The sequence below is a fragment of the Salvelinus alpinus genome, chromosome 22 (assembly GCF_045679555.1).
Source record: "Salvelinus alpinus chromosome 22, SLU_Salpinus.1, whole genome shotgun sequence".
Classification (NCBI taxonomy): domain Eukaryota; kingdom Metazoa; phylum Chordata; class Actinopteri; order Salmoniformes; family Salmonidae; genus Salvelinus; species Salvelinus alpinus.
In genome coordinates, this window is record NC_092107.1 from 14,299,096 (window position 1) to 14,320,823 (window position 21,728).

The window sequence follows — 21,728 nt, forward strand, 5'->3', positions numbered from 1 at the left end:
TCCCACGTTGCCAGGGGTGCTGCGCCCCACGTACCATCCAGGCGTGTCCACCACCTTCACCTGTCTTCCAGCAACAGTGCCCGTCCTCTTGGAGCTGTGAGTTGTCATTATCCCTGTGTGAAATTCCCTCTTGCCCAAGATGGTGTTCCCTACTGAGCTCTTTCCCCTCGGTCTCTCTCCAAGTAAAAGCAGGATCCGCTTTGAAATACATGGGTCTTGACCTAATATGGAGTTAAAGAGTTAAACACACCTCAAACGTATTTTATATCTATTCATGCTTTCATTTTATTGAGTAACAATGTATGATCTCATTATAGCTAATGCATGTGTGGCACTATTAATGATATAAGAACAGAATAACAGTCAAAGACTTACCAAGAGTGGTTGAACTGTGAGCTGCCATTTGAACGTGTCATTCTTTGTTACTATTGGGAAGTGCAGGAGATCGCAATAAGCCAAGTCCATGCTCCCGTGTTCATGATGACTTACGTTCCGGCGATAACAGGAAATCTCTTCTCCAACCTGCTATATTGTGAAGGGGGTACTTCCCATTTGCTTTTTTTGGTACTTTTTACCCCTTTTTCTCCCCAATTGGTAGTTACAGTCTTGTCCCATCACCCATGGTTGCAACTCAATATTAGGAAGGTGTTCCTAATGTTTGGTCTACTCAGTGTATAGACTGATATAGACTCAAAGTAAACAAGAGATGCAAGTTTACTTACTTGTTATTCTGTATGATTAACATCCCATTATGTATTTAAGAATGACTCCTCCCAGTATTCTCCGTTGAGGGATGTCATCCATTGTAACCAGGGGGCAGAGTGAGCATAACTATTCCTGGGTGTTGTACTTACATGGTATCAGCAGGACAGTGACATCCATAGGCTACAGAAATAGGTCTGAGCTAAGGGAACAACACCTCAGTCCAGGATTCCCATGAACAAAGTGTTGAATGGTTGGGGGTTGGGGGGGTTCTCAGTACAGGGAAATCATTTTAGAATACATGTCAATCAAGTGGACATACAGCATTGGATGAGCTTGGTGGTTTGTTATTAATATAGTCATTTAGCAGACGCTTTTATCCATAGGAACAGAACTGTTAACCTCGACCTGAATATTTTAAAGTACGTGCAGAGGCATCCAGGGTCTGTAAGGGCTATGTGCCTTGGCAGCACGATGTCATTGTCGTGTCTGTAATGTAAAATATATATCCTATAACGGATATAACATGAAATACGAAACTAAAAGCCACTGTTTTTTTAAATGAACACACACACACACACACACACACAATATACACTACCATTCAAAAGTTTGGGGTCACTTAGAAATGTCTTTGTTTTTGAAAGAAAAGCAAATTTTTTGTCCATTAAAATAACATCAAATTGATCAGAAATACAGTGTAGACATTGTTAATGTTGTAAATGACTATTGTAGCTGGAAACATCTGATTTTTAATGGAATATCTTTGTTGTACGAGATCTTCAGTTTTTTGGCAATTTCTCGCATGGAATAGCCTTCATTTGTCAGAACAAGAATAGACTGACGAGTTTCAGAAGAAAGTTCTTTGTTTCTGGCCATTTTGAGCCTGTAATCGAACCCACAAATGCTGATGCTCCAGATACTCAACTAGTCTAAAGAAGGACAGTTTATTGCTTCTTTAAATCAGAACAACAGTTTTCAGCTGTGCTAACATAATTGCAAAAGTGTTTTCTAATGATCAATTAGCCTTTTAAAATTATAAACTTGGATTAGCTAACACAACGTGCCATTGGAACACAGGAGTGATGGTTGCTGATAATGGACCTCTATACGCCTATGTAGATATTCCATTAAAAATCAGCCAATTCCAGCTACAATAGTCATTTCAACATTAACAATGTCTACACTGTGTTTCTGATCAATTTGATGTTATTTTAATGGACATTTTTTATTTATTTTTATTTCAAAAACAAGGACTTTTCTAAGTGACCCCAAACTTTTGACCAGTAGTGTATCTATAATAAATGCATGTGTTTTGACTGCCACTGTTAAAAAGTACGACTCTTATTTCATGTAAGTCACCTGTAAGCATAATTAAGAGCCTTTCTCATTCACCTGTTAAATGAACTGAAAACAGCAACGGGTCTTTTCAGCACCACTGTAAAGTACATTCTCTATATTGCATCAGAATATAAAAATAGACAGATCGTGTTTTTTTTTTCTCAAAACATTCTTTCCATGTTGTTCAATGGCATGACAGTCGAGGATGAACAAATCCATACTGACAAGATTGTGACCAATAGTATTAGTTTGTACTGGATAGTCCTTTTCATTCACAGCACTTTAAAACATCAGTAGCAGCCACACTGAAAACAATAACATAAGGTACAGGGCATCCTCTGAACACGTAGCACTCTCAAGAGGACAACCTGGCTACCCCTCCACTTTCAGAGGAAGATGCAGGACAAGGAGAGAGAGCAGCAGTGAGAGGACAGAGTAGTACTGTACACAGCTGAACAGAGAAACTGGGATGAGACATTGCAGTGTGTAGGCAGGAGGGGACACTCAGGCTTGTGTGAGAGGTGTGTTAAGAAGAATTTCTGACGGCGCCATATTGTCCTACTCCATCCCGTCAGCAGGGGGCGCTGCCGCAACACAGTTCAGATAATCTTCCACCGTGATGATGGTGGTAATACCAATACAAAAATCAACAAGAAAATCCAAAATCGAAATTGAAACAATGTCTTTTAATATTGAGGCGATCTCGAACAAGAAGAAGAGAAGAAAGGCGCAGTCGGGACGAGAGTTTGGTTTGTTGCAGTGCATAGAGAGAGGGACTTCGGAGAAGGAGACGCTTGGTTTTTATTGCCTGGAGAGGGTCTCCTGTGATAACACACACACACACTCTCTGAGACACACACGCTCACACACGCACAGGCCAACTCCTCTGACCACCCTGCTCCCCAAGAGCAGAGAGAGAGAGAGGCAGCAGAGAGAAGAGAGAGGGAGTGAAGTGAGGAAGGCTGGGTTGAAAGACAACAGCAAATATGACAGATTCCTGTAGTGTTTCCATAGTCTGAGGGTGGACGTCCAGCAGTAGAAGTAGCCTCTCTCTGTTGTGGATGGAGTTGGGGAAGTGGGAGTAGTAGCCTCTCTCTGTTGTGGATGGAGTTGGGGAAGTGGGAGTAGTAGCCTCTCTCTGTTGTGGATGGAGTTGGGGAAGTGGGAGTAGTAGCCTCTCTCTGTTGTGGATGGAGTTGGGGAAGTGGGAGTAGTAGCCTCTCTCTGTTGTGGATGGAGTTGGGGAAGTGGGAGTAGTAGCCTCTCTCTGTTGTGGATGGAGTTGGGGAAGTGGGAGTAGTAGCCTCTCTCTGTTGTGGATGGAGTTGGGGAAGTGGGAGTAGTAGCCTCTCTCTGTTGTGGATGTGATTAGTCCTAATAGGCCTGGCTTTGCCCTCCTCTTCCTCCCTCCCTCCGTCTGCAGTGCCCTCCTCCTCCGGGAGGCCCTCACATCCGCGAGGAGGAGGCCAGCTCGTAGAACAGCACGTAGGCGTCACTGCTGCGCACTTGGCTGGAGGACATTGGCGTTACTCTGTCAGGGGGGAGAGGAAGGGGGGATGCATGTGGATGAGCTGCAATGTTGTTGAGACAGTCATATGGGTGCAAAGAGCAACACGGATTGACAATATTATTACAGAAATGTAACTATGTTGAACTGGGAACAGCCATATTGATTCCCTTCAACTATTATGTCACAAAACCATGAAAATGGATGGTGTATTCAGACGGTTGTTGATCTTACAAAGGTACTCGTTTTATGGCAGGGAGATTTTAGAGTAACATTGCGTGGGTACTATACTGTGCCTTAAACAGAGAGAAGGTTAAAGGAGTAAAGGGAGGGAAAGAACTTAGGAGAGAGAGAGAGAGAGAGAGTGAGAACTGCATAATGAATGAGAGCAGAGGAGCAGGGAAAGAAGACAGGTGGCTGCTGGGAGAGAGAGAGAGAGAGAAGCAGATAGGCTCTCACGAGGCAATGAGTGGGAGAGAGGTGAGAGAGCGAGGAGAAGAGAGGGGGAGGCAGAGAGAGGAAGGAGGTAAGCTACTGCACACTTGACAGAATTACAGGGAGGTACCGCTATTAAGAAAACAAGTAGCTCTGGGTGAGTGGTATGTAGCCAGCAAGACAGACAGACAGACAGAAACAGGCTCTTCATGTCCTCTCCCTGACAGTCTCTGCTCTAGCACTCTCAACATGAGGCTCAGCAAATAAGGTCCAACACTGTGGTAGTCCATTCTAAACAACATCCTATTCCCTACTGTATATAATGGTGCACTACTGTTGACCAGACTAGGGATGAAAGTAGTGCGCGATAGTGTGCAAAGGGAATAGGGTGCCATTTCAGATTCACCCTGTGTATGGAGTGAGGTGGAAGAGAGCTTGAATGTTCGAAACAGGAGTATTTCAAGTGTTCTACGATTTCCAGTCGATTCAACCTAAATGAGATGAGTTCTGAGCAGTATGGTTTGCTAGCAGAGCCTTGTGGGTAGTGTAGTGTCATAAAGGGAGAGGGAAAGACATACCTGGAGTCATTGAACGTGTACCATTCTCCCGAGGTGGGGTTGCGACAGTACGCTGTGTAGTGGCCGCCCATGGTCGTGCCTGAGTGATTGGACACTGCGTACAGGTTATAAACTGCATTTACTGTGGGGGAAAGGGACAGGGGAAAGAGAGGAATCAGTAGACTGCCACTGTCGTACCTCGACAGACGATTCTACCCGACAGACGATGGTACTCACTGCTGTTTTCCGAGGCAAACTCCCTGAGGTCCAGTTTCTCCATGGGGAAGTTGACAAATGTGGACAGTTTGCTGGTTCTCCGCGCTTCAGAGAAGCGTTTCAGATCTGGACAAGTAGGTGGGTAAAGGAAAACGCAGTGCAGGGAGGAAGCGTCCGTAAATACACAGAGACGGGGGCTTCATATGGAACCTTGAGTGGGTTTCATATGAAGGTTCACATACATACATTAACACATAGGCAAGCCTCTATAGCAACAGAGAGCACTTCTAGGCTGGTCCCAGATTTGTGTGCTTTAGTTGAACCATAACCAACTCCTCGGACTACGACTGTCTCATACATGTTGTGTTGGCTTAAGCAGATTATATACAGATCTGGGACCAGGCGTCAGCCAACTCCTCTCTCCTTTACAACATCTAATAGGATAAGAGTATCATCAGACAAACGCAGCCCAGAAATATGAGCGGCTTGAGAAAGGATACGAAGCACTAAGATCTTGGGGAATTTCTGTACAGTGAACTTCTTTGTGCATCTTCTTCTGGCTTTACACCTGTAGCACGTTGGTTTTTCATCTCCCTCGAGCACATCCTCTTTGGTGAAGAGACTCATGCAGTCCATCAGACTCACTTCTCCGTAGCCCTTCTTGACACATAGACACACGGCACATTAGGTTACATAAAAAAAAAACGCTGGGACTGTATGTGGGTCTGGTGAACGGTGAATGTACAATACTGAGGGGAGGAAGCTGGTGTGGATTGTCGATACTGACCTTGGCGATGGGTAGAGAGAGATCCCAGAAGGGGTCAAAGACAGTGGAGCAGTAGCCACACGTGCTGCATGTCAACGAGCTCTTCAGCTGACCCACAAACAGGTCTGTGGAGGGCAGGACAGAGAGAGACCATTACTACCCCCTCACACACACACACACAGATGCAGACACACACACGTGTGCGCAGGTTGGCATTTATTGTCATGAATTTTGCACTGGAGGCAAAACGGAGCAATTTCTGCTAGATGGACCAGCAGCAAAGTCAATTGCCTAGCTATATCGTTAAAAATGTGTTTGAGGTTAGGTATTAGGGTTAGCGGTGTGGTTAAGGTTAGGTTTAAAATGGGATTTTATGACTTTGTGCCAGTGCCAGCTAGTGACAACAAAAATTGATGAAAATAAATGCCAACCTGCGCACACACACACACACACACACACACACACACACACACACACACACACACACACACACACACACACACACACACACACACACACACACACACACACACACACACACACACACACACACACACACACACACACACACACACCAATCAGCAGACACATTACCAGAAAACACTATTTATTAACAACACAGAGTGTTACTTAACCCCTGTGGGTGTTGATGCGTGCCCTTACCCACTACTTTACTGTCCTCTCTCTCCAGGTACTTGCTCCACATTCTATCCCCTTTCTCTCGGTCACTGTGGGAGGGACGACCGGACAGGAGAGGGTGTGTCAGTATTCAGTGAGTTAAAGCCTCATGCTCATTGCTCCCACGCCTCCCCTCTTGTAAACCCATGAGAAATCCCGCCTCCACACCCACTGACTGCATACTAATACTGTGTGATGTGCCCTACCCTCCCGGTTAACATTCTCTTGACCATGGTCCCATGGTAGTTAATGGAGAAAGTAAGAGCAGGAGAGGAGAGCAACACTCACGGCAAGTGGTCAAAGTCCTCTGAGCTGCCCCGCGGCCGCACCGTGACCCGGTTTACCTCGTTGTGCAGCCCGTCCAGCAGGAAGCGCAGGAACTCCTGGGCGTCCTGTTGGCTGGAGGGAGGGACACAGACAGACACACAGGTTATTTTTTTAACGCATTGGAAAATCATCTACAATACCATTACTGATACAAAGTTATTAGATTTGGAGTGCCTCTGAAATGGTAACCTATTCCCTACAGATGTAGGATCCTAATGTGATCACCCTGTTGCAGGAGAACTTTCCTGCAATGCAGGAAATTTCAAACTTGTAGTGTATTTGAGCTTTAAAAACACTTCTGAAGTTTGTCATTTCCACTTTGACATTTCTGACTTGATTTTCCCTTACGAAAAATGTATCAACCCCTACAAAAATGTCTGTTAACTATAATCCATATAATAATTCACATTTCCTGTTGCTGCAGGATTATTTTCCTGCTGTAGCAAACTGGCTCAAATGAAGATTCTACATCTGTATAAAGTGCACACATTTTCACCAGGGCCCACAGGGCTCTGCACTGGTCAAAAGTAGTGCACTATGTAGGGAATAGGGTGCCATTTCAGAGGTAGGCTTGGTGAATAGTTAGTTGAACAACACGTACTTGTATCCCACGAATCGGGGGGCGTATCTCTGAATCTGAGTTTTGAACTCTGACGGGCCGACCGCCTCGCTGCTCGAGCACGTCCACATGGTCTGGAGGAGCTTGGCAAATTCTAGAAGCACAACCGGGAAACCAAGAAGATAGATCCAATCCCCTCGGAACAGTGGCAGACATTGTAAAATGGGAGACTTGATGGTAAATAAAATGTTCAGCATTCATTGACTGCAGGGGACTTAGGCTAGCTGTCTCACCCTCCATGAGCGCTCCGGTGTTGGTGCGGCTGTTTTTGTTAAGGTCGCGTCGGTGGGAGTTGTGGAGACAGTAGTCCCGGAGGTTGTGTGTGTTACTGAGACACTGCAGGATGGAGTTCATGAAGCACTGTAGAGACACACACACAAACACACACACACACACACACACACACACACACACACACACACACACACACACACACACACACACACACACACACACACACACACACACACACACACACACACACACACACACACACACACACACACAGTCTTTAGAAGAGGTTTAACACGCACACTACCCTGCTGTTCATGGTATAGGAAGTCACAGCTTTGACAATAACGTTGTCAACGTTGCAGACAAATGTGCAGAGGTGAAATCGTGACTGCTGGAGTTATATTTAAATATTTTCTGTTACATACACGCAGGCACACACACAGAGGAACAGCTAACATCACGTGGCCACGTGACACGTACAAGCACGGGGGAAACAAGGAACAGTGGGCTGAGTGAAGGTAGCAGGGATAGAGAAAGAGAGACAGTCAAGTCCCCCAGCCGGTACATAGTTCAACAGCAGCGAAAGCACCCTGATAAGGTTACTGTACACAGTGCAAGTAGACAGTTTATTTTGGGACCCATCCTTCTCCCTGTTGCCTGGCAAATACCCCGTACCCTCCCCTCCTCCTGTTTGTAGAGCCATGAGATGGCATGGCAAATAATCTCAGCTAATGCAAATAGACTAGCTAAGGGAATGTGTTAGTGATATCGAAACACATCCCTCAAGCTGATGGCAGAGGATAGGACATTTGGATTACACTGTTTTCGGTACACTGACAATAGTCAACGTTTCTTACACAACACACATAAATAGAGGCCTAAATATATTGTAAACATATGATGTGTGTCTGTGTACACATGTATGAGTGTATGTGTGTGTGTGCACCCAGGCCACGACTTACGGTATTTCCCAGGTTCCGTAGGCCCACCAGGCCCTGGGCACTCTTGGAGTTCTGGGGAGGAGAAGAACACGAAAAGGAAAACATTTACGACAAAAGCATGTGAGCGAATGTCATTTTTGGCATGGGCCCACGGTGGAAGGACGTGTGCGATAAACATGGGGCCATCCTCAGAAAAAAACGGAGCCTTTGTTATAGGTTAGGCTAATAGAAATGCTATGAGATCTCAAGATGGACATATTCTTTGTCAAACACTAGCCTGGTCCTATTTCAATACAGAGGGAATCACGCCCCCTCAGATGTACAGTGTTTTCTACAAAACTGAAAGATCGCGGCTTAGCAATAGCCTAAAAGGTTTTTAAGGTGGATAACGGTCTTCAATTGTAGACTAAGGGCTTTGGAGAGAAGAAAATGACTGACATCACTGCAGTTTAATTATAGAAGTTCAGTTGTTTTATAATTGAGTAGTAACGGAAATAATTACCAAAGCACCAATCTGACTGCGGACAAAACTTTCATTACATACAGTAGAGCCTATCTCTTTAATATGGAATGCAATGTGTTGTGCCTTAAGGCCTTTGTAGAAATGCTACAATCAATTATTTAAGCCTAGTACTTTGAACATAAGTGAACACAAGGCCCCATCACAATGATACAGTCCCCACATTTAGACCAGCGGAAGGGCAACTGGGGTCGGTATGAAAACGGTTCACGCAGAGTCAGACAGGCCAGTAACCCGTTCACAATGGTGTTTTCATGGGTTGATGTAGAGCACAGCGCTGCTGGGGAACAGGAGAGGAAACCTGATCCAGCTTCCTGTGGAACTCAATATAACACTGAAGTGACCCTGACTGAAGCTCTCCAGTAACTCTCACCTGCATGTTCTGTTCTGGCTCATATAGCCTCCCTCCCTAGTCCCTACCCATGACCGCAGGAGTGACCAACCACCACGGGACACACAGTGAAAAACAGGCACACCCCCATGTGCTCCTGGTGTCTGAGAGTCCAACCAGGACAGTGTGTAGTGTTTCCAGCTTATGTAGTTATGAGAACACCAACTTGGACGGGCTGTAGCGTTTTACTATTACATAAATAACCCCACGCCATCTGTCCCCCTTTCCCAACAGAACCGGAAAAACCCATCCAACAGTTTAATTAACTCGGGGTTAACTAAATCCTCCTTTCTCAATTCCAATGTAAAATAAAGCGATTTATTAGTCCGTGACCACGTGAACAAAACACTTCCTGTTGTCAGTTATTGGTTTACTTGCTTTTACATTTGTGGGAAGTGGTGTGGGAGTGTAGGCTAAACTTCAGGAGGACCACTGATAATGCTAAAAACAAACACGCACCGCTCGTCACCCCCAGAAGAGTTTTCCAGAACGAGCCTCATGACGTCACATTTGCTGAGTAATATCATCGGAGCTCAAAATAGCACCTTTCCTTCAGAACTTGCTGCCGCGTTCTCATTGGCTGGGTTGCAGTCAGAGCGGTGTGACTGTCACTGCAGAAGTCATCCTGACAGCCGCTCGCCCGGGGAAAGCTATTTTTACACGAACAAGCTAGAGGACAATATGACATCACAAACGCACTTGGTCACACTCACATCTGGCAAGTGTGACTTACTTGACTAACTGACTGACCAACCTGTGTTCTTCTTTGGACTAGCAACAGATGAATCAGTGTCACCCATTTTGAAAAAGTCTCATTCATTAACAATTGATGAGCTTATTTATAGAACGCTAGTCTTCAAAGTGGTGTGACTAGCCCCGGCACATGCAAGAGGATTCATGCTGAACGCAACATCATTAGCGACAATCTTGCCTGACATACTAATTAATTTGGAGATTACCTCAATCTGTAGGCTTTTGGAGGATCCTTTTGGGTGACAAAGCTCTAGCCTGAGGCAACAGAGGAAGAATGGGCTGATATAGAAGTGCAGAGAATGCTATTCTGTCCTGATCCCTGTCAGACAGTAGCCTTGTCTAGTCGGACCAATTGTCACAAGAGAACATGCTTCCTCTAGATTCGCCAGATACACCAGAATACACAATGCACACAAATTGAAAATAAATACTGTGAAAGCTTGGCAAATGGGTTTGAATTCTCTGTCCATGGCCGCCTAACCCTACATTCAGGCCTACACCACAGTGCAACTGCATTGACAGCCATTCGAAGCAGTGAGCGATGAGCAGTTCTATTTCAGCAGAATGGTTGAAGGACTGGTACAGTAAGCTTGTGACCAATGTGTGACTGTGGATGGATACTACACGACAGGGGGTGGCTGTAGCCTTGAGGTTAGAGAGGCAGGGCCTGTGACCGGAAGGTTGCCGGATCAAAGCCGCAAGCTGCCTGTGGGAAAATCTACAGATCCGGCTTCAATATCCCTGTATACTGTGCCTGTGTTGTGTGTCAGGTTGGGTACTGGGACAATAAAGAATATCTGTGCAACTGGACCAATAAAGCAAGTATTGTTATCTCTCTCTGTGTGAATGCAGATCCCAGGCTGTCATGCCAGAACACTTCAAACAGGACCAGGCTATGTGGAGTATTACAACATGCACATCCATTACACCAATCTATACATTGATCCAGAATATGATGCCATCTGCCACCAAAAGGTGATGAGTTGAAAGGCATGATGGAGGGTGAGAGGCAGTGTGTGGTTCAAACTGTAGCTAGTCCAGTCTACAGTCATTCCATTTACAGGGGATACAGAGTTGACCTTGTTTTCACATAACACGGAGACTGATGAATTAATTGCTGTGCATTCTCATGTATTTACACATAACATGATCGCTGCCGCCACGCTATCAATCCGAGACATCTCATTGAAATGTTATCTGTTGTTGTTGGGATTTCAGTGTTTTGGGTTCCATGGCCCTTGGCAGACACTGAGCTGAACTATCTCGTGATGAATTTTCTTTAATTATTTTTTATTTACCTTTATTTAACTAGGCAAGTCAATTAAGAACAAATTCTTATTCACAATGACAGCCTCCACTGGCAAAACCCGGACAACGCTGGGCCAATTGTGCACGGGCCTCCCAATTACGGACTGGTGTGATACAGCCTGGATTTGAACCAGGGTGTCTGTAGTGATGCCTCAAGCTCTGAGATGCAGTGCCTTAGACCGCTGCGCCACTCGGGAGCCTGGTATAAAACAGCCAGGTACAAGTTGTGCCCTGAATGGGTTGAGTAGGCCAGGCCTGCCTGACACGGTTCCACCTTGCTCCATGGAATGCGGTATAATCATTAGCTAGCAGTAGTGGGTTGTGTTGAGTGAGAGCTGCTGGAGACGGAGAACAGTTTGTTCTGACCTTCCTGTGCCTGGCCCCTAACAGGAAACAAATACAACAGCAACCCACCAACTGTCTTCACATGGAGTGACTAAGCAGTCATGGACCAGCTCAATCAACTGATATTTACATCCACTGTCTCTCTGAATATTCAACCCCAAGATAATCCACTGAAACAATAGCAACACTTCCCCTCCTTTCAAAACAGGTTATAGAAAACCCTTACAAGAACTAATATGATCCATAGATAAAACATTTGAGGGACAACTGAAAAAACACACTCTTCATCGTGATAGCCAGGTACTAGCATCTGCCACAGGCTTTCACCTCATGAGAGTGAAGCCCGGGAGCCAAGGATAGCGTAGCCAGGTATACTTTCAGTCATGCCACTCTGCTCGTTCAGTTCAGTTTATTCATTGAAGCATTCAATACAATACACTCTCTCTGGGATGAAGCCAGATTATTGAAGTTGATCAATGAAGCGTCAATGTTCAAGGTTGTAATAAAATCCTCAATCATTGGTGGATAACTGTTTCGGTGGCCAAGGAGTTATCCAGTCACTGCTAGATCCACAAGCACCATTAGCTCACTAACGTACGTCAGACAACTTCAACATCAGTCTGAAAATAGACCCCCGCTTCAAGACTGCTTCGATCACGTGGATTGGGATATGTTCCGCATTGCGTCCAACAACAACAATGACGAATACGCTGATTCGGTGAGCGAGTTCATTAGAAAGTGCATCGGCGACGTAATACCCACAGCAACGTTTAAAACATTCCCAAACCAGAAACCGTGGATTGATGGCAGCATTCGCGTGAAACTGAAAGCGCGAACCACTGCTTTTAACCAGGGCAAGGTGACCGGAAACAGGACCGAATACAAACAGCGTAGCTATTCCCTCCGCAAGGCAATCAAACAAGCTATGTGCCAGTATAGAGACAAAGTAGAGTCGCAGTTCAACAGCTCAGACACAAGAGGTATGTGGCAGGGTCTACAGTCAATCACGGATTACAAAAATAAAATCAGCCCCGTCGCGGACCAGGATGTCTTGCTCCCAGACAGACTAAATAACTTTTTTGCTCGCTTTGAGGACAATACAGTGCCACAGCCTGCTACCAAAACCTGCGGGCTCTCCTTCACTGCAGCCGAGGTGAGTAAAACATTTAAACGTGTTAACCCTCGCAAGGCCGCAGGCCCAGACGGCATTCCCAGCCGCGTCCTCAGAGCATGCGCAGACCAGCTGGCTGGTGTGTTTACGGACATATTCAATCAATCCTTATCCCAGTCTGCTGTTCCCACATGCTTCAAGAGGGCCACCATTGTTCCTGTTCCCAAGAAAGCTAAGGTAACTGAGCTAAACGACTACCGCCCCGTAGCACTCACTTCCGCCATCATGAAGTGCTTTGAGAGACTAGTCAAGGACCATATCACCTCCACCCTAGCTGACACCCTAGACCCACTCCAATTTGCTTACCGACCCAATAGGTCCACAGACGACGCAATCGCAACCACACTGCACACTGCCCTAACCCATCTGGACAAGAGGAATACCTATGTGAGAATGCTGTTCATCGACTACAGCCCAGCATTTAACACCATAGTACCCTCCAAACTCGTCATCAAGCTCGAGACCCTGGGTCTCGACCCCGCCCTGTGCAACTGGGTACTGGACTTCCTGACGGGCCGCCCCCAGGTGGTGAGGGTAGGTAACAACATCTCCACCCCGCTGATCCTCAACACTGGGGCCCCACAAGGGTGCGTTCTGAGCCCTCTCCTGTACTGTACTCCCTGTTCACCCACGACTGCGTGGCCATGCACGACTCCAACTCAATCATCAAGTTTGCGGACGACACTACAGTGGTAGGCTTGATTACCAACAACGACGAGATGGCCTACAGGGAGGAGGTGAGGGCCCTCGGAGTGTGGTGTCAGGAAAATAACCTCACACTCAACGTCAACAAAACAAAGGAGATGATTGTGGACTTTAGGAAACAGCAGAGGGAGCACCCCCCTATCCACATCGACGGGACAGTAGTGGAGAGGGTAGTAAGTTTTAAGTTCCTCGGTGTACACATCACGGACAAACTGAATTGGTCCACCCACACAGACAGCGTTGTGAAGAAGGCGCAGCAGTGCCTCTTCAACCTCAGGAGGCTGAAGAAATTCGGCTTGTCACCAAAAGCACTCACAAACTTCTACAGATACACAATCGAGAGCATCCTGTCGGGCTGTATCACCGCCTGGTACGGCAACTGCTCCGCCGACTACCGTAAGGCTCTCCAGAGGGTAGTGAAGTCTGCACAACGCATCACCGGGGGAAAACTACCTGCCCTCCAGGACACCTACACCACCCAATGTCACAGGAAGGCCATAAAGATCATCAAGGACAACAACCACCCGAGCCACTGCCTGTTCACCCCGCTATCATCCAGAAGGAGAGGTCAGTACAGGTGCATCAAAGCAGGGACCGAGACTGAAAAACAGCTTCTATCTCAAGGCCATCAGACTGTTAAACAGCCACCACTAACATTTAGTGGCCGCTGCCAACATACTGACTCAACTCCAGCCACTTTAATAATGGGAATTGATGGAAATGTATGTAAAAATGTATCACTAGCCACTTTAAACTATGCCACTTTATGTTTATATACCCTACATTACTCATCTCATATGTATATACTGTACTCTATACCATCTACTGCATCTTGCCTATGCCGTTCTGTACCATCACTCATTCATATATCTTTATGTACATATTCTTTATCCCTTTACACTTGTGTGTATAAGGTAGTAGTTGTGGAATTGTTAGGTTAGATTACTCGTTGGTTATTACTGCATTGTCGTAACTAGAAGCACAAGCATTTCGCTACACTCGCATTAACATCTGCTAACCATGTGTATGTGACAAATAAAATTTGATTTGATTTGACCAACAATTGTACCTTGATTTGTTTCTCTCTTTGGACATGAAATTATAGATAAAAATAGCAAGAGGGTGGGACATAATGCCTCATGTATTACAGTTGTTGCATAATACAAATAATTTAAAGATTAATTCTAAATATATTTTGATACAGGACTTGGCTATGTAATACCATTCAATATACGAGCAAATGCGCTGTGGAGTGAGATTAATTTGAGATTGTATAACTAGTCTAATGACCTGCCAGAATACTGATCCTCCAGAGGCTTAACGGAGGTTTAGCCTACTGCTAGATTGAATGCAATGCTATATTGCTGTCAATGCTGATGTGTAGAAGAACCCCTAGTGAGATCAAGCCTCCTAGATCCTTATTGATTAACAACACATATATTACTGTAACTAATACGCAGACAAGCATTCGATAGATCATCTTGGTGACAATATATCCTCTCTTGTTTTACCTTGGCTTGATTAATGAGAAGTCCTACAAAGGTTGACACCAGCACCGAGCCAGACATGCTCGAGCTTTTCCGCCGCATCTCTTGCTTCAAGAACGGGAAAGCAGAGGCCGGGGGTTCTTCGGGTACGGTCACCGTGTATGACTGTCTTATGCTGGGCATGTTGACTGTCTGAGATAGTCGGCTATCGGTGTGTTCTGATGCTCTGCCGGTATCAGGCAGATAGAGCCGGTGCGCTCTTGATTCACCGGGAGTTGCGCTCGTTCTCCTGATTTCTATGTCGCAGGATCTTTGTGTGAAAGTGTAGCCTACGTTACGAATATATTAGTATTTTCGCTCAAGCTTGTTCGTTTCCTTTTTGCGGTTGTCATGAAAAACCGAGCCATTCATCTACAGTCGATTTACAAGCGATACATACCAGGCTGACACTCCTGATATCATGAAAAAACACATAAACAATACATTAATTCAATAGTTTCGTAATGAAAACAGACTGAGCAATGTCTTGTTTTCTCCCACATGAATTCCATAAATCGAAGACGTCCAGTATAAGGAAATCACAACACTTATCACTCGTGCAGTAATCAATCATAGGGCTGATTGAGCAGTAAATGTACACTACCTCTTCAATCTTTTTACAACACGGACAGTCATAGACCCGCCTCTTTTCGGCTTAATACTACAGACGTCAGCCGCTGCCACAAACCTATCCGACGTCAAACACCGTCAGATTGGTCCATTCACATTTCTACGAATTACTTGAGGGACTCGAATGGTGCTTCCAAGGACACCGGTGAAACATTCATTCCCGTTGTCCATACGACAAGCAATGAGATACAGTACAACACATTCACTGTCCAATATGTGTCCTTTTTTAAAGGCTACTCAGTGCGAGGTCCATTCATTTCAGTGCAGGACTACCTTTCAGAGGAGCATAGTATATCGTGTTTGGGAGAGTAGGCTACTACATGCTCATAATCTGTTCGGCTATTGGCCATGGCTATAATACTCTTGTTGTAATAATACATCTCTTCCTAGTTAGCTTCACAGAGGAATACTGTCATTGTGACAGTATTATGCCACTGCATAAGATTTTCAGACCATTTGAAGGTCAAACTTTGATGGAATCAGCTGTTCAATTTGGCTTACAGTATGTCTCTTCTGTGCGTTGTGGCAGATGGGGAGGAACATCAGGATCAACCATCAAGCCTTTTGTAAATTCCTAGTAAAGAAGAGCTCCTTCTCTGGAATGTGAACATTCTGCTGAAGGAGAATAGGGTAGCCCTAACATATCTTAGCTACATTCAGTACCAAAGGTGAGAAGTACAAAAGGCGAGGTTCTACAACATGGCAAAACAGATTCTAGGCTAGAACATGTTTTCCTCACGCAACAAATAGGATTAATTGCCAAACCCATGTCAATTTGCTGTCAATCAATAAAACTAAGTGCTGACTGCAGTTTACCCTCTGTAATAAACATTTAGCACCGTTAGCTCTGAACTCACTTATGAGAGACAAATATGTTTGCTTGTTTACAGGCTTCAACACTCAATCTTGTTGCTCACCCCTCTTGCTCAAAGTCTAAAAATACCCCGATTTATTAGGACTCAAAAAGTGAGTGGGAAAATACAGACGGCTTTATGCAGCTAAAATTCCATCAGTCCATTTCAATTTCACCACCTCTCTTAAAACCTAACAAATGACATTAGCATTGGAAAAGTACAGAGTCCCCGACACAGCTAATTGTATTTGCAATGATGTTGCCTATTACATTTGAGGAGATCCAGAATGACATTTCCCCACACCAGTCACACATAGAGCAGCGGTCTGCCAAGAAAGGGGATTGATTGGTAAGCAGGAGACATTATGAAGCGGACGTGAAAATGAAAATCTAAACATCCTCAGCCATCAACTTAAGTTAGCCTCGGTTAGAGTCTGATAATGGCTACAGAAACTAGCATAGGCCTAGTATGAACAGCAGACTACTGCCAAGAGGCCTGCCAAGTGGCGGTTCTAGACCATTTCAACTGGGGGGGCCAAGCTGGGGCCAGTTGTACTGTTAGAGGGGCCAGTTACATTAGACGTTATTGTTGTCGTATCGTTTTCTTCACTGCATTGCAGGCATTAGCAGGCAAAAGACCATGTTCATAATCATCATCGTTGCCACTGTCTAATAACGGATGTAAAAAAAGAACAATAGCAAAAATTAGTTATGTAAAAATTATTTCATACTCCACATTTAGGGGAGCCACAAGGGGGTCCAGAATTGTTGTCACAGGGAACCGCTAGTGGGCCTGCCTACCTATATTTAAATGTTGATTTAAAAAAAAAAGAGGTAACCTTTACTTAACTAGGCAAGTCAGTTAAGAACAAATTCTTAATTTACAATGACGGCATACACCGGCCAAACTCGGACGACGCTGGGCCAATTGTGCGCCGTCCTAAGGGACTCCCGATCACGGCCGGTGGTGATACAGCCTGGATATAGGCTGTATCACCAATATAAGCTACCTAGACTATTACCTTGATTCCATATGAAATTATCTACTAAATGGGTCTACTAAAATTGATCAACACTGGCGTAGATTATTCATGCTGCCACAGCTACTTCCTTAGTCGTTGGTCTTTAGAAACGTCTTCCTCTGTAATTGTGATGTGCTCCTGATCTAGAAGCAACGTGACAGTAAATTCACATGTCCTACCGAAACCATCGCTGGCTGTGACGTGACTCCTGCTCAACTGAGCTAAATTGTACTAGACTAACCTAATGAAACGCCATCAGCATTGCGTCTATGACGCTTGCATGTTTCTGTAATTGTATGTGTCGTCTACATCTAAATTATTTTTTATGGTGTCTAGGTCTGTAAGTTGTTATGTCGGATATTTGTCTGAAACATTGTTCCCCCTACTACTGCTGCTGTCTTGTCTGGACCGGGTCTCTCTTGAAAAATGTATTTGATCTCAATGAGACTAACCTGGATAAAGGTTCAATCAAATATTTTTATTTCATAACAAAACATCAATAGGGCAGAAAGTCACATGTGAGTCAAGAGGGGAGGTATATTGTTGTACTTACTGTTTCATTGAAGTGATGTGTAGGCTAAATGGTAAAGAGAGAGGGCAGTATGTCCCAGCTCAGTCTTGTGACCTAGCATGTGTACACAACAAACAGCCAAGGAACACATTCCATTATTTACCAGGCTGAGTGTGTATGTGTGTGTGTGTGTGTGTGAAACAATCCCACCTTCAGGGGAGACGGAAGAAAACACAGAGCCTAAAGGATAGCGAACTACAAAATCCGACAAAGTATTTTTGCATTTTGACTTCTGAGATAAAGACCCGGTTAGCTAGGCAAATCATGACACATTTGATCAATGAACATCTGCCAACCACATTTCCTAGATAAGAGCACATCAAGGGTGATTCATTTGTTTAAGCAAACACCCAAATTGGTTAGCACAACCAAAAGGAAAGTAATCTCGTAGTCCAGCATAAAGCTGGGCTAGGATACATTTCAAAGTTTTGAAACTCGGCTAAATCCCTCAAGTACAGAAGACAACATTAATGAAAATGACTTTCTGTTTCTGTTGATATTTAGGCTACTCGTCATTCTGCGAGCACTGATTGTAACGGAGCAGAGGAATACGTTCTGAATGGTCATCGTTGCACTTAAAATACCTTCATCACAAAAGGCCTGCTGTTCTCAGTGCCAAGTAGAGTACAGATACAGTTTTGTTACATACTGAACTGTTTGAATCCACTCCCCAAGGCTTCAAATTCAGCAGCCAACCAGATGTTGACGTTGAGCAGTGTGAACGTTACAATGGAAGCAGTTAAATGAAAAAAGTTATTTGACTGTTTGACATCATCACGGGCAGCTTGCTGAGTGGTAGATCTTCTTTCTCACGATCCAGACCTCTAAACTCAGAAATAATACAATGCCTAATGAGTTCTGGGTCATTTTCTTTATCCAGAGGGCTCAGTATTAAAGCTCTCACACAGACCAGACTGGCGTTACATTTTAATCAAAGCATTATACTACTGTCGCCGACTGAACAAGGTGGCAGACATGCAACAAATATACTGTTGGTTCCGCGGGAGTCTAGCAACCAAGAAACAAACGGCAGACAAATTTCACCCACGTGTGATAGGCTGGCATCACTGATGCAGAGTTGTGGACACATACTGGGATGCCTGGGGGGTCCCATCAGACAGGAGTTGCACAACGATTCTGAAAGTGTGTTAATACATGTTGTAATTACCCGGCCACTAATTCAGACACCAAAACAAAACCCCTCCTAGTCCTCTGAGGTAAAGGGAAAAAGGTTATAAAACACAGTAGGCCTATGTAACTAAAACCTAGCGCTAAGGGTGATAGAGAAGTAGCCTAAAAGCTAGGCTACCTGATCAAAACCTTTAGCACGGGGTGGGCCTACTTTTCAAATGACTTCTTTCATTTAACTGCTTCCATTGTAAAATCCCAGGCTTTTCCACCCAGACTACAGCACAGTATAAAGACAGACCAGTAGGCTGTGCATGAAGGTGCAGCACTACACAGCGTTATTATTACTGTGTCCAGGACTGTGCCAGCTAGCTCGTCCCGGATAAAGAGATAGGATGATGGAGTTGACTTTACTGCCAGGGCTATTTCTAGGGTCAATGCCACAAGGTAATTTAGAGTTAGACGCCACCACACTAGTGAGTTGGCGTGGAACATGAGTTCATGGGGTTTGGGAAAATAATGGAGCAATTTTTCTCAGTGCCACTTCTAATGTCGATGCCATTGTTCGTGGTAACTAGGAGCTGTGTCTTGGGGTCGTATTCATTATGCTCCAAATGGAAGAAAACTAACTGAATTAGGGAGGGAGTACCTGAGCTTGACTGATAAGAAACGCTCATTTTCGTTTTCCGTTGCAGAACATTTTGCTACAGTGTGCCTTAACGAATACAACCCAGGGCACTGAGTAGTGTGCAACAGCTGGAGCAGGCAGCACTGAGCTTCAGGATTAAACCGTTTGCCTGGCCGCGCCTGGCTGGATGACCTAAAATGGCATGACGTGAGATCAGGATGGCGTCACAAAAGCCTTCGTTTTGACTAACTGGACATTTCCTTCACAATGTTTTCCCATGGCTCGTCGGTCAGTCAGCTTTGTGAGGCTGAACACAAATCCCAGGCAGTAGGCCTATGTGGATCGACTCCTAAGGACACGCAGTATAATAGGCACTGAGGACTATTTTACAATGCTGCTTGCTACAGTCACAGGCAGTGACACCCAATCACATGTCATCCTACCCACCTCTGATGCTCTTAATTAGGAACGGTTTCAGTTGACTAGGAACTATCACAGTCTAACACATTAAGTTTACCTTTGAATCAGTATCTGTGAAGAACCTCGTTGTTACTCTCTGAATCTGGACACTGATCTCTCTTTTGACGAACGTATGAAAAATATTTCAAGACCAGCTTTTTTCCATCTTCGCAACGTTGCAAAAATCAGAAACTTTATCCCAAAATTATGCAGAAAAACTAATCCATGCTTTTGCCACTTCAAGATTAGACTAACGCAATGCTCTACTCTCCGGCTACCTGGATAAGGCGCTAAATAAACGTCAGCTAGTGAAAAACACGGCTGTTAGAATCATACAGTATTATTCCAGCGCTAGCCTCTACCGTCTTCCTGTTAAGGGCTGATTTCAAGGTTTGACTGTTAACCTACAAAGCATTGCATGGACTTGCTTCCTATAATTTCTAAGCAAACAGCTGTTGGCAGGGCTTTCTCCTTTAGAGCTCCTCTTTTATGGAATGGTCTGCCGATCCATGTGAGTGAGGCAGTCTCCGTCTTTACTGAAGACTCATCTCATCTCTTCTCTTCAGTAGGTCCTATGATTGAGTATAGTCTGGCCCAGGGGAGCGAAGGTGGAATGGCAAGGCATTGGAGTGACGAACCACCCTACTCTCCACTGCGATTCTCTGCCTCTGACCTTCTTATGGGGGCTGAGTCACTAGCTTGCTCGCGCTCTCCCATGCCACCCCTAGCAGAGCACATCTCGTCATGCCAGGCCTTTTCCCGCTATATTCGACTCCCTTGGGTGGGTTGAGTTACTGACGTAACCGTCCTGTCCGGTTTTGCGCTCCCTCAGTCTCGTGCGGTGAGGGAGATCTTTGTGGGCTATACTCAGCCTTGTCTCAGGGTAGTAAGTAAATTGTCTGTTGATATCCCTTAAAGGGCGACTGCACTTGGGGATTTTGCCTCGTTTTAGATGTGGTTCATTAAGAAATGCTAGTGGCTCTGACTGAATTCAAACGTGAGTTTGTTTTGGGGTGTGGTTTGATGTGGGTGTCTCTTGTGTGTGTTCGCAGGTGGGAAGAATTAGCCAAACTATTTTGCCAATTAGCTTCAGCTGGCTGGTGTGCGACCGTGGCAAAGTTGGTTTGATTTTGGATAGTCTATCTCCGGGCTAGGTAGGGACCACCAATAAATTACACAACGTAAATGAGACAATATTTTCAGATTAAACACCTTTAATTTTTTTCATTAAATGCTTTTAATATTTGTATATGAATTTCTACAATTTATCATTGGTTTGAGGTTTTTAAGTCATTGAAATTTGGAGCTATTGGAATTTTAACATATTGTCCCATGTATATTGTGTAATTTACCAATGGTCCTAATTAGCCCCATAGGCAGCTGCAGCCCGAATTG

General features: G+C 44.8%; 1 protein-coding gene across 6 annotated transcripts in view; it reads right to left on the reverse strand.

Annotated features, from left to right (window-relative positions):
• Positions 1–2,126: 2,126 nt before the first annotated feature.
• LOC139549065 (ubiquitin carboxyl-terminal hydrolase 2-like) overlaps positions 2,127–21,728 on the reverse strand; it is a 32,400-nt gene continuing 12,798 nt past the window's right edge. For 3 of the 6 annotated variants that reach the window (XM_071359165.1, XM_071359166.1, XM_071359164.1), the window contains 10 exons: positions 8,345–8,395; positions 7,382–7,508; positions 7,131–7,242; positions 6,491–6,601; positions 6,188–6,252; positions 5,546–5,649; positions 5,259–5,418; positions 4,780–4,884; positions 4,564–4,684; positions 2,127–3,574 (listed from right to left, as the gene is read on the reverse strand). In XM_071359165.1, coding sequence (XP_071215266.1) covers positions 3,490–3,574; positions 4,564–4,684; positions 4,780–4,884; positions 5,259–5,418; positions 5,546–5,649; positions 6,188–6,252; positions 6,491–6,601; positions 7,131–7,242; positions 7,382–7,508; positions 8,345–8,395 — 1,041 coding nt within the window. In that variant the 3' untranslated portion in view covers positions 2,127–3,489. Of the gene's footprint in view, positions 3,575–4,563; positions 4,685–4,779; positions 4,885–5,258; positions 5,419–5,545; positions 5,650–6,187; positions 6,253–6,490; positions 6,602–7,130; positions 7,243–7,381; positions 7,509–8,344; positions 8,396–15,027; positions 15,673–21,728 lie in introns of those variants that run through there. The other 3 variants (XM_071359169.1, XM_071359168.1, XM_071359167.1) reach the window with 3 other exon arrangements.